Below are 13,826 nucleotides of genomic sequence, written 5' to 3'. Positions count from 1 at the left end.
TCTTCGGCGTGACGAGTGAACGCTTTAACCACTAGGCTACCCGACCGCCCGGGAACACCTAGTATCATCAATATTTGATAACGATTAATAAACACAGGCTTATGACATTGTCGGAATCGTAAAATGGAATCTGCTTTAAGCAAATAATTATTATGATTATATAAAGGGATTTGTCACCTTTATCACTATCGATATTGTTCTTGAACCGATAATTTAATTGTTGCAATTGATGTTATTATCTAATTACGTAAATACCATCATAAGATTTACATATTTTTCATGTCCATACAAAGAATGCATATCGTTTTAAGTTATTAGTTCCTTGCAATCTCCCAAAGTACAGCCATCATCCAAATAAACGAATTCCTATAGAATCGTTAAATGTTGCAATTTATACTCATTGTATTACGTTAAAATTGAACTAAACGACTGAAGAGCCATTAAGAGAAATGGAAGAACTATGTGTGTGTATTTTTTATTTTTTTCTAAAGTTATGATTTTATACTCTTAACAAATTAGTCACAATACCAGCCGTCTCGTAGTTCGATAACACATTTTTGGTAGCGTGGAGACAACAAGGAGGAAACAACGTCACGATATGTTTCTTTAATATTCCTTAATATTCAAAGTGTGCTCTTCATTAATATTGTCGTCATTTCAATTTTTCCTATGTTTTATATAAAGAGCTTGATGAATATGTCATAGTTTCATGACACGATTAACCAATACATTAATTACAATTAAAGGCACACATTATTGTAATATATATTGAACGAAAAAATGCTGTTCCACTATGTTCCACGAGCCGCACGGAAGGTAAATTCAGAACATCATCTTGGTGATCTTTAATAACAAATACTTTCAAGAAATATATGCCAAACTTTCCCCGTCAAACAAAAAAGAGCTTTCTGGAATGGCATTAAAGCTATTGTAAAAATACCTGATTAATTTCATACTCTGTACGAGTTTCAAATCTACAGTAATCTTTTTTACCAGTCCTGCTTGACCAATTTATATCTCATGTATCATTTTGACTTTCAACTGTCCAATAGCTAATACCGAAAGATAATTGATTTTACACCATCCAAAATGGTCCTGATCATTTCAATATACAAATTTAATGTTTTCCTGCTAATAATGGTAGCCTTAGTATACAAGAACATAACGATTATGAACTGTTCAACATAGATAAAGAACAACATGGTATTCACAATTGCGTCTTTGCTCAGATACATAGTGCTTCTCTCGTACTCTGACCATCTCTGTATCAGTACACGTATATCAGTGTCAGGTGACACCCGAATCCTGAGTCACGCTGGTAAAAATACTCGACGTCACTGATTCAGTGATACTGTCACCGTACACAAAGGAACACACACTCATACACAACGGAACACAAACACACACACGCACATACACATTTGGCACTACAAATCCTTGCTATCCTATGCTATAACGATGCACTTAGCCTTGTTCCAAGGCTGTATTGAATGTAAAAGCCACGAGTGTATAATTATTCTATCCTTATAATTGGCAAGTTTAGATAAGTGGACAATAAGGATTTAAACTAATGGCTTTTGCCTTGGATACTTGAGTCTAAGTCCTCTCTATGTCCTACATTTGTTTTGCTCCAGATAAGGGGATGACGTGTTGACTGTATTCTACCCATCCATAAATCATCATGGGATGCAGTCTCAGCACTGGGAAAGTAGCGGATGCTGAGGACTTGGAGCCCGAATATGAACCGGTGAGTTATATTTTGCACCAGTAACCAACGTTTCATGTAGGTGTTTGGGCCCAGCAGTTGATGATGAAGTAACAGATCATTGAATTTCCCCACGAAAGGAGTTCAACAGCAGTTATAACTAAATAAACAGATTGATGATAATAAAAGACTTAACATTGTTTTAACATTTTATGTCTCTTATTATGTAACATTTGATTTACAGCTGAACGTCCCTTGGATAGAAGATGGATATCCTGCTCCATGTCCACCAGAAAGCAAGAAATCAGATATATTTCACATTGATGACTTCAAGGAAATAGATGCAAAGGCTGCCGATGTATGTTGTTATGATCGTTGCACTATCACCCGTAACGTTGTTATTCCATCATTCATGCCATGCATGAGGGTCATACGACATGACATGTTCGATCAGGTTACAAAAGTCAAGGCCACAGTAAAACATTCAAATTGTGTTGTGGTAAACATGCGGAGGGAATTTCCAAATTAGACGCATCAATGACAAACATGATGTCCGATGTAATCCCCACTCACAGATGTACCATAGGTTCCCGTGCTTTTTACAGGTGAACAGTTGACTTGCCTCTGTGGGTGTTTTTGACCCCACCGGTGTGGACGAATGCTCACCTGGTATCATCACTATTTGATAGTGATTCATAAACACATTGTCTATGCTTCAGTCGAAATCGTAAAATGGACTCTGCATTTAGCAGATACTTCCGATGATTGTAAACATAATTTTGTAGCTATAATTGACTTATCATGATGTTGAACATGGTTGTTAAATGGCGGCTTTTCTCATCCAAAAAAGGTGCAAAGAATATTATGGTTTCGTTAACTTTCTCAATGAATTCAGGTTCCATCCCTAGAACGGAAATTGTCAAAATTAACGATTTATTTCAATTTCAATGCAAATCCACTATCTATTCGTTTCTGCCATATTTATGACAATACGATATATTATCCATGTCCAAATGTTTTGTTTCACTTTTATTTGTGTTGGCAGTGTCCGGTCGTGCTTACCCAATCGTACGAAGCTTTAATAGAATACTTAACTGAAGACTGCATCAACGATATTCAGAAGCTGAGATCAGTGTTCACGTGGTTAGGGTCTCAGGACGTGTACAAGGGCGACTACAGCAAGACGACCTCCTATGACAGTCCTTTAGGGTACATGAAGCTTATGTGCCAAAACAGAGGAAGTTATGCAGCCCTCCTCGCGTTATTGTGCAGGTACGTGGTCGAGTTACTCTGTGTTATGCAAATTATGTGAGTGAGTGCAGGGCAGATCATGCTTAGAATTTTCGCAAACACCTGGTGTCCGTTCATATAATTTTCACCGCTATTTTGCCTTTTAACCCTGGTGGGCCCCTACCGCTGTTTTCCCCAATAGGGGTCGGGTTTACCCAGAAAGCTCGAGATGCTGGGTTAGATTTCCCTTCCGAGTACAGTTGGGTCGTGAGAGTGGAATCGGGAAATTGTACGATCTTCAACTTCACCACTGATCAGGCAGATGAAAATTATGACGACTGTCCTTCATTCTCTGATGGTTACGTTATATATATATATATATATATATATATATATATATATATATATATATATATATATATATATATATATATATATATATATAACCACGTACCACGTACGAGTCTCACCAGGCCATAACTGAATAACGGACATGAAGTAGTAACATATACTTACGTGACGTCATAACATTTAGGAAACTATGACGTCACAATACCAAGGTGACAATATATATATATATGTGTCAGATGTGTCAGAGTGAGTGAATGAGTGAGTTAGGATTTACTCAGCTTTTAGTAGTATGTCGGTTATATCACTGCGTTTGCCAATTGATCAAAGCCAGAATGGGTATAGCGACATTCCGGGGCTCAAAATTGAGGCGAACCAACGACCAGTGAGTGTATCCCGCCACAGCTTGTGGATACATAGCGCTGTGCGAAGCCTTAAACCACTGGGTCACAATTACTATAATCAATCTACTTGTGGTTGCGTTGTCTTTTTTAACTGTTATCGAGATTCAATGATTGTGGGTACGTTCACTTTGCCACAAACAGGCGTTTTGGCTGTGTTCATGTCGAATGTGGTTGTTTTTATTGTAATTTTATATCATGGTTGCATCTCTGATACTGTGTTTAGGTTTATATTTGTGGTTGCTTCAAATGTTGAGTAGTCAGTGGTTACTTATGTGGTTGATGTGCTTGTTATGGATAATGTGGTTTGAATACTGGTGGAGCGAATATAATCATTGTTGTTGTTTTAAGATTGATAGGCCTGTCATGTTTTACATGTCTAATCACACTCTTAAAACATTAATTTCAGGGCTGCTGGACTTCCATGTGTTATAGTTTACGGTGTGTCGAAAGGATTTGACTATGACGTAGGTGACCGCGATATCCACCATCTGCGGAACTGCTGGAACTGTGTGTATGTGGACGGCTCGTGGAGGATCATTCACCCTCTGTGGACTTTCAAAAAGGTACAGGGCTTTGATAAAGGCAGGTGGACCAAACACAAACAGAACTTTGTTGACAGTGACAAAGAAAAGATGACAGAAGGTACAGAAGTCAGTGCAACGGACGATTTTTACTTTTTGATAGACCCTGATGTATTTATTTACATGTGCCGACCTTCAGCTGACATGACTCCATGGCAACTGCTCAAAACGCCGTGGTCATGGGATTTCTTTGTCTGTGCACCCTACTTCCGTCAAAGATACTTTCTTTATGAACTTACACTGACCAGCATGCACCGCTGTATACTTCCGGCAAGGGAGGGAACTGTGGAAATTGTTTTTTCAGCACCTGAACATTCTCCCATGATCTTTGCCTGTGAACTCTTCTTTGACCAAAAAGCCTCATTTGAGAGAATACCAAAGGAAATCAAGCTAGACAGACATGTTCTTGTGAGCACGAAACAGGATAAGAAGATTTTCTTTGTAAGGATTCCAGTAGCCGGGATTTACAGATTACGTATATACGGAGGTATCACCCGCTTGTTCCATTTGTGTGACTTTCGCCTTGACTGTGATCGACCCCTCAAAAACTGTCGGCCCCTACCGCTGTTTTCCCCAATAGGGTTCGGTTTTACCCAGAAAGCTCGAGATGCTGGGTTGGATTTCCCCTCAGAGTACAGTGGAGTCGTGAGGGTGGAATCGGGAAATGGTAGGATCTTCAACTTCACCATGATCAGACAGATGGAAATTATGACGACTGTCCTTCACACAAAGTTTGCCTCCGAGTTCCTGAAGGTAAAATTAAACACTTTGTGTGAGCATTCACTGCATTTGTGCCTTTGTCTGCTGTATCACGAAGAGTCTTTGCAATAACGGTGTTACATAACAACTATAAGCAATTTTTTTCAACCTATTTTGTAACGTTAAGTAACAGATTCAGAGAGGGAAAGTGTGTATTTAGTTGATCTGAATTTTTGGTTCATTTATATAATTTTATATATTTAGTAAAAATACCAATATTTGTGTACCACGTTGTACAGATGTTAGGAAGGACAACGTTTACGACTACTGTTGGAGTATCATAAGATTTATAAATAGATATGGATGTTTAAGTGAGCTTGTATTCAGAACTGGTACTTGTTGTCCAGGAATATGTGACTTGCAAGATGAAGGAGCTTACAGTGTCTGTGTACGTTTACATTCCCGAGACCAAAACAGAGGAAGAGTACGTGCTCCAGATCTTCACCAGGGATGCTGGAACCGCTGACAAGTACAGGAATGCCCTCAACTACCTCATCATCATCGACAAGAAACAGAACCCGACGGGGGTAGGTTTTCCAGATGGAGCGCGCCTTCAAAGACACTTTCAAAGAAATGATATAAGAAGACATTTTAGACCAATGTCAAATTGAAAAAAGGGAAAAGTTGTGGATTTCACCTTCTATGTTCTTTCATTGTGACTCCTCGGTGAGTAATAGCATATGTACCCAAACGTCATATATGTCTTCTAAATCCAGTTTAATATTGTAACTAACTTCTACTTCTGTGTTACAGAACCCAATGGAATGGAGAAACCGCCTCAACGTCCGAGAAATTAACGGTCGGGAGCACATCGCAGATTTTGAGCACATCATTTCGATATGTGACACTCCCGAACCAGAGACAATGGGGAACGGTAGTCTCGGCTCCTTTGGCGTCAGTGACAGGAGAGAAGTACTTGTTCTGGAGAGAGGTTTGGTTTCATGTTATAATGAGTGAATGAATGAGTGAGTAATTTATGTATGTTCAACGCCGCTTTGAACGGTATTCCACGGCATATCAGCTTAATGTTGGTGGTAAGCCCTAAGTGATGCATGTCCCAGAGATTTACCACTTTGGTGGAACTAACGAGAGCACGGGTATGGAGATGACAAACGTAGAAACATAATCTGGGCGAGCATTTATCATTTGGCCATCCCAGTGTCGTTCTCATACTACTGTTGTCTATTAATCCACACTTATATCACACAGGGTTCAACCAGTTGCATTTTGTCAAAGGTATTACCACATAAACGTAGGTCAGTCGATCAGTCCACACAAGTGAACGGGGATGGTGCTGACAAACTAGAAACGTAAAAGGGGCGAACTGGGATTCGAACCCACGATCATAGGTTTTTGCTGTGCACAATTCTACTCAAACGTTGACTGGTTATTCTCTGGCGTTGACGTTTTACATTTAAAAGTAGACTTAGATTTTCCTCAGGAAATCCTTCTTCTCTATTTTGCACGTCTCTAACAAGACATTTTTCAATCACCACTGAAACAGTGTATGGACAAAGGAAGCATATATTGTGTGGTATGTCTGCAACCCACTTTTTCAAAAGAAAGTACCCGGTATTTTGCCTCCAGATCTTAAAGCTGCACTTTTCCGACGCAACATCGAGGCCCTGGACCGTGCGCTTACTGCCGCTCATCAGTCTCGACACACGACTCATCTCGACTATCTGATCAAGCAAGCGGATGAGGTGCGCGAACAACTGGGAAGACTCCGGAAGTATCTTCACTACGTGCTTCAGATCAAACAGCCAACCCTCTCAGAACTACACAACTACAAGAGACCAATTGCGCCCATCCATGCGACAATGAGAGCGACCTACATCCTTCTCGGAGAGAATGTGAGAGACCTAGAGGTGAGTAGACGGTGTTTTACTCCAGCAATATTACAGCAGCCCCAGCCTGTCTTGCTCAAAAGTTCTTTCAGAGATACAGCATTCTTGGCCTCAGTGCCTTAGCCACATTAGCTCATCACTGACAAAACTATTTATTTATGCTTCAGGGGGCGGTCGGTTAGTCTAGTGGTTAAAGCGTTTGCTCGTCACGCCGAAGAACCGGGTTCGATTCCCCTCATGGGTACAATGTGTGAAGCCCATTTCTGGTGTCCCCCGCCGTGATATACATTGCTGGTATATTGCTAAAAGCGGCGTAAAACCTAACTCACTCACTCAATTCTATCTTTCAGTCCTGGGAGTTTGTTCAGAATCTGATGAGAAAGGTTGGCAAGGACAGCCTCATCTACCGACTGATGGAGTTTGACGTCATGCAAGTATCCAAACAGCAGATTGAGGCAGTCCAGGCTCTCCTGGATCAGTTTAGTGACCACAACGTCACACAGGCCAGCATCGTTGCTGGTCACTTCTATGTCTGGGTATGTCAATTTTCATTCAGACCGAAAGGGCGAGGGGTTATTTTAGTAAGCTATTTAGCTGTACAACACTGTTGAGTTTCCATTCGAAAATGAAGCGCAAGGCCCATCTGAATAAAGCGTTCACTATCTGTGGATTGAATTTAAAAGCTGTTGTTTCATGGAAGACGCATATTCCCGAGGCAAGGGAGTTTACTGACTGTAAAAGTATAGTTTCCACCCTTGCCGAACAAGGCTGGAATTTCTGGGCTCGATCGTAGCGCCACCAGTGGCTATTACGTGTTATGTCCCTGCCATGTCCCTCCTAATGGCCAATCAGATTCCACCTCTCATATCACTTGCATTTGCTTTAAATAAAAAGGCAGCACCCAGTCAAGACGATCTGATCAAGATCTGTATTGTAATAACACGGGTCTTACCTCACGAAGTGCATCCGATCACTTGCGCACCTTGATTAAAAACATGAAAAGATTTGCAAAATATTAATCGATGACCAGTTGGCGGAAAACATTCTTTGCAAACCCTGCAGTCGACCGAAATCCTCACGTTGAAGTCCGTGATGTTTGCGAACCGGATGTTTAGTTCGTCACGCGATTTTGATTGGACTGCATTGCCTCGTTAGTCCAGCCAAAATGTTATTCCGGAATTCCAGCCTAGTTCGACAAGGGTGAAAACTGGACTTTTATAGTCAGTGAACTCCCTTTCATTGGGAAGATAGGAAGACGTGACTGATTGCTTGTAAAATGGTCTTGGAAATATACCGAAACGACGAGGTGAGACCCTAGTCGTCATTGAAAGAAGCGCTTATAAAATCTGTTATGAATACTCCTACGTTGTTGAACTTTCTTGTCAGTAGTAGTTTAGTAGTTACACAATTAACCACACATGTGTTTACACAAGGAGATCATTTAGCCTTCCGGTATCATTTTATAAGCGCAATATTCTATTCTAGAAGATGTGGAATACTATTCTAATGCCATGATGAACAGTTTGCTGATAATGACGGGCATGGTTGATCCAGTGGAGTTCTCCATGCAGATTTGTATCTCTTATCTGTCCGGATCACAAGCAATCTCATTAAAATCAGACCTTATTTTTCGCTACCGCTGAAAAAAGATCTGAAGACATCCCATTCGGGGTCACGTCAGAACGACCTTTCATCCGACCAATCAGTGCGTCGCTTACCAGATTATGAAAGTGAGATTCGGAATGTGATTTCTAATCATGCAATCTCGAAAACTGTAACATGGGCTATTCCGAACGATAGTTACGGGTTTAACGACTGAATCCTTACAATCTAGACCATCTATTAGCCATTCCAGAATTTGTGTTTGTTCAGGTTTCAAATTTGTAATCGAGAATTTGTCAAAATATGTTTCGAAACGTAGTCGCCAATTTGAAATTTGTGCCGTAAAGCACGAGAAACCTGCCTTCTGATTGGTCATTCCATTGGTCGTTCAAAGTTCGCGAAAGGTCGGTCCTCAGATCTTTGTTTAGCAGTAGCGAGAACTAAGATCTGATGCTAATGAGATTGGATCACAAGGTGTCGGTTCGAATCCAAGATAGGGCTTCTACATGTAGTCCCAAATTGAATGCATTACCGTAAACGCCAGCTCCCTCGTTCCAAGAGGAAACTAAACACAGCCTTCCGCTATCAGGGCAGAATCTCTATCCACTACCCAAAGACGTAAATGTACCAGTTGAACATAGTAATTCGTACACTTTATATTTTCAGTGCCGAGATATTGTCATAGAATCCGAGATCTCGACAACCAGGAACGCTTTCAAGCGGAAGGAGGAAAACTGATGACGGCCACACAGAATGTGATGCCATTCTTCCTCTGTGAAATTTATTCGCAAGAGGCAGATATATGTCTGTATATACCTAAACAGTCTAGACTTTAGATAGGCTGTTGCAATGTGAAGCCCTGTCCATGTTGTTATTGATGGATGCGCATATAGTGATAAGTGTTTTACGTCTATTGAAACACCACCAGTATCTATCTTACTTTACATGTAAAATACAATTTTATTGGTCAGTGACGTTTCTATGTACCTGGCTACAGTGATGCACAACTGAAAAACAAATATGGTAACGGACATTTGCAGATCTGTGTTCGATCATCGTAATTTCGGAAAGTCAAGCTCTAAACAGCGAAAAGGCATCGAGCAATCTTTATTTTACATTGACTTTAGATGTACGTGATGCACAGAGCCTAAACATAAAACATATATGGCAATAGGCGTTTTGTTTTCAAATTGTGCTAAATGATAAACTTTGCGGTTAGAAATTCGCTGTAGGCTTATACGTCAGTACAAAGTTCTTGTGTACGCCCTGTCTGTCGACTGGGGTACGCGTCACACAGAGGGTACACGAAACGCTATTCCCAACGTTAAAAGCCAACAACTACCGGTATGCAATGCTCTGTATTGTATACCGGTAGCTGGTGTGGACAAAACGAGGCGGGGATAGTCAATATAACCTATTCCTTGTAACCTCCTTGACCCTAGGGGCGGTCGGGTAGCCTGGTGGTTAAAGCGTTCGCTCGTTAAGCCGAGACCCGGGTTCGATTCCCGACATGAGTACAATGTGTGAAGCCCATTTCTGGTGTCCCCCGCCGTTAAATTGCTGGAATATTGCGTTAAACCATACTCACTCACTCACTCCTTGTCCCTATGTCGTTGCCAACACTGCCATGATACCAGGGACACGTTTAATGTAAGATGACATGGTAGTTTTATTTATCGAGTGTACATTGTGTATGACGTTCGCCATAACGATCGATAAAATGAAACCTTTAGCAGGCATAAACTAAAAATATTTAGCTCTTGGTTATTTGTGCTGTTAGTTAACCGCCATTGTGCAAATGGACTATTTATATCATATGCTGAGTTGTATATTGTATAAAATAATAATGTATATAAGAAAAAAACAAATAGATATTAGTTTAAACATAGGTGAAGTAAAATATAAGTACGACTGGTGTTACCAAACAAAGAGCCCAAGTGACATTACAGGTAAAATAGCCCTGGGTTCCGAGGATGGATGACGACAGGCGATCTTTGGGTCGTCTCGATGCATTGACGTTTCTCTCTTTGAGTATGCCGAGAAGCTGGAAAGTAGTTGAATGTATTGTGCCGTGAAATATGTATGCAGTGTGTGCTGTTATAAGGGTGACAGGCGTTGTGTGGTGACGTATACCTGCATGTACATGTATTAAACCGTTACACGACCGCATACACAGCAGTGGTAGAGGTTACAATTGTTGAACATGATGGTGATTGTGAAGCGAAGACGGCTGCTGGCATTGTGTCGGATTGCCAAGCTGACTAAGAGATTTAATGTGACTTTTTCGCTGGTATTGTTAATTAATCATTCCAAATCAGCACAAGGCACAGACCATTATATATTCGAGGTGTGTGAGCTGGGATTTTGTGTGGAGATTAGGAATTTTTCAGGTACAGCTGCAAAATCAGATACTTCTATTAATTGCAAATATGAGCCGGAATTTGTTTCGGGACTGCATTGTTCATCATCGTCTGTACAGGTTGGGGCCGTACAATTCATCTTCGTCTGTACAGGTCAGGCCCGTATTGTTCCTTAATTGTCTGTACAGGTCGGGGCCATATTGTTCATTAATTGTCTGTACAGGTCGGGGTCGTGTTGTTCATCATTGTCTATACAGGTCGGGACTGTATTGTTCATTAATTGTCTGTACAGGTCGGGGCAGTATTGTTCATTAATTGTCTGTACAGGTCGGGTCCGTGTTGTTGATCATCGTCTATGCAGGTCGGGACCGTATTGTTCATTAATTGTCTGTACAGGTCGGGGTCGTGTTGTTCATTAATTGTCTGTACAGGTCGGGGCCGTATTGTCCATCATCGTCTACACAGGTCGGGGTCGTATTGTTCATTAATTGTCTGTACAGGTCAGGGCCGTATTGTTCATTAATTGTCTGTACTGATCGGGGCCGTATTGTCCATCATCGTCTATACAGATCGGGGTCGTATTGTTCATTTGTGTCTGTACAGGTCAGGGCCGTATTGTTCATTAATTGGCTGTACAGGTCGGGGCCATATTGTTCATTAATTGTCTATACAGGTCAGGGCCGTATTGTTCATTAATTGTCTGTACAGGTCACGGCCGTATTGTTCATTAATTGTCTGTACAGGTCGGGGTCGTGTTGTTGATCATCGTCTATGCAGGTCAGGGCCGTATTGTTCATTAATTGTCTGTACAGGTCGGGGCCATATTGTTCATTAATTGTCTGTACAGGTCGGGGCCATATTGTTCATTAATTGTCTGTACAGGTCGGGGCCATATTGTTCATTAATTGTCTGTACAGGTCGGGGCCGTGTTGTTCATTAATTGTCTGTACAGGTCGGGGCCGTGTTGATGATCATTGTCTATACAGGTCGGGGTCGTATTGTTCATTAATTGTCTGTACAGGTCGGGGCCGTATTGTTCATTAATTGTCTGTACAGGTCGGGGCCGTGTTGTTGATCATCGTCTATACAGGTCGGGGCCGTATTGTTCATAAATTGTCTGTACAGGTCGGGGCGGTATTGTTCATTAATTGTCTGTACAGGTCGGGGCCGTGTTGTTGATCATCGTCTAAACAGGGCCGTATTGTTCATCATCGGATAGGGATAGCCCAGTAGTCCAAGGCATTGCAACTAGTTAACAGGGTTGCGTCCCTGTGTCTGTCAGCGACACACATCACCACACGGTTTACAGCATGGTCATGGTCTTCACGAACATGACAAATATCTACAATCTGCATCGCGATAGGCGTTCTGCAGACGTCATGCTGACACGTCGGGATCCACTGTTTAAGGCGGAGCTAAATTCAATTGACACACTCACCAACCCACAGAACCAATCAAAGTTTAAGACACGTAGGTGCATCTAAGATCTGCGATATTTGTATTTGTTTGTGTTGTTTTTTAATTAATGCCAATATATGTGTTTATTTGTTTATATGACAATACTCATCTACATATTGAGCGTGTAAGTATTTCCCTATGCCAGTTCTATATTTTTATATATTGATATATACATGCATGTTCACACATCTGATATAAAATCAGTATGAAACAAAGAACCAGTGTGTATCTGTATTTTTGAATGGTGAATACAGTGTATTTACATATGTAAAGTTGTGTTGGCGTTTATATATGAACAAAATAGGATCACGCATATCGTATCTTGGTGAATGAATACTTAAATATACAGAATATTAAGAGAAATATTTGTATGACACTTCTTTTAATGTCATCTTAAGGTTGCCAACATAAAACACAGGCACATACATAATGGAACCTAGTTCCTCTTAGGGTCACCATTCCGGACAAATGCTTGACATATATCGTTTATAATGTGTTGTATCTTCATTGTCCAGGGTTTAAGTAAACTCCATTTACAGCTGGGGGCACGAGTGCAAAGAATATAGAATTTGCTATCCATACAAGGAATATTGAAGTTGCTAAAAAAAGTTGCTACCCATGAAAAGAACATGGAAGTTGCTTTCTACACAAAGAGTATATAATTTGTTTGCCATACGAAGAATATAGAAGTTGTTATCCACACAAAGAATAAGGAAGTTGCTATCCATAAAAAGAACATAGAAGTTGCTTTCTACACAAAGAGTATATAATTTGTTTTCCATACGAAGAATATAGAAGTTGTTTTCCACACAAAGAATAAGGAAGTTGCTACCCATAAAAAGAACATAGAAGTTGCTTTCTATACAAAGAGTTTTATAATTTGTTTTCCATACGGAGAATAAAGAAGTTGTTATCCATACGAAGGTTCATGTGTTCAAATTCCACCCACATCTAAATGCCTGTCAAGGACCATGTGATATTACAGTTTTACCGTTACATTGCCCCACTAAGCGAAAACGTGAATACATTTTATTCAAGTAGTTCGTGCCTGACTATATGTCTGTCGCTGGTTGCGTTGTTGAGCGCCGGGTCAGGGTGGCATACCAACAAACGTTACTCGAGCAGATTATACCGAGTGACATGCATTTATCATGCCCCCAAGTAACCCTTGTATCAAGATCCTATAAACACAGTGTGGGTATTTGCAGGGTTTTCTTATCTTAGATTTTGACTACAGAAATTCGCTATCTCTCGACACAGTAAGTAACACAACGTTTTCTTTTGTTTATAACGTAAATGCTTTATCTGTCACAACTGTGCGTTTACCTGAGCAGGTTTAGTCACCTCTGTTTATTAACAGAACAAAATGTTCTGATATAACAGTAAACCTACATAACTATGTTCAGTCATTGTATATCGATACGTCTCTGAATTTAATGGGCATTGTAAGCGGGGGTTGGCGGTGGGGGACGGGGTAGGCGGGGTGTCTTTTGTCGAAAAGGTACCAATTTCTTCTGCGGACGGTGTTATTT

General features: G+C 40.6%; 1 protein-coding gene across 1 annotated transcript; it reads left to right on the top strand.

Moving 5' to 3' along the window:
• Window positions 1-1,681: 1,681 nt before the first annotated feature.
• On the top strand, window positions 1,682-9,214 carry LOC139462946 (lim and transglutaminase domain protein ltd-1-like). The gene is made up of 9 exons (XM_071244550.1): window positions 1,682-1,747; window positions 1,950-2,063; window positions 2,751-2,977; window positions 4,094-5,021; window positions 5,375-5,554; window positions 5,781-5,958; window positions 6,615-6,895; window positions 7,225-7,410; window positions 9,143-9,214. The coding sequence occupies exons 1-9, from the start codon at window positions 1,682-1,684 to the stop codon at window positions 9,212-9,214; spliced, it is 2,232 nt and encodes a 743-aa protein (XP_071100651.1).
• Window positions 9,215-13,826: the final 4,612 nt, after the last annotated feature.

The sequence above is a fragment of the Haliotis cracherodii genome, unplaced genomic scaffold (assembly GCF_022045235.1).
Source record: "Haliotis cracherodii isolate W230 unplaced genomic scaffold, xgHalCrac1.p SCAF_1, whole genome shotgun sequence".
NCBI lineage: Eukaryota > Metazoa > Mollusca > Gastropoda > Lepetellida > Haliotidae > Haliotis > Haliotis cracherodii.
The sequence above is the reverse complement of the archived record's forward strand: the minus strand, read 5'-3'. Positions and strand labels throughout refer to the sequence as shown.

Bases quoted from the DNA above. Each gene is read 5' to 3' on its own strand.
- LOC139462946 (XM_071244550.1), top strand. From the start codon at position 1,682: ATGGGATGCAGTCTCAGCACTGGGAAAGTAGCGGATGCTGAGGACTTG. The intron at 2,064-2,750 runs GTATGTTGTTAT...TTGTGTTGGCAG, and splicing joins TAGATGCAAAGGCTGCCGAT to TGTCCGGTCGTGCTTACCCA. The intron at 7,411-9,142 runs GTATGTCAATTT...TTATATTTTCAG, and splicing joins CTGGTCACTTCTATGTCTGG to TGCCGAGATATTGTCATAGA.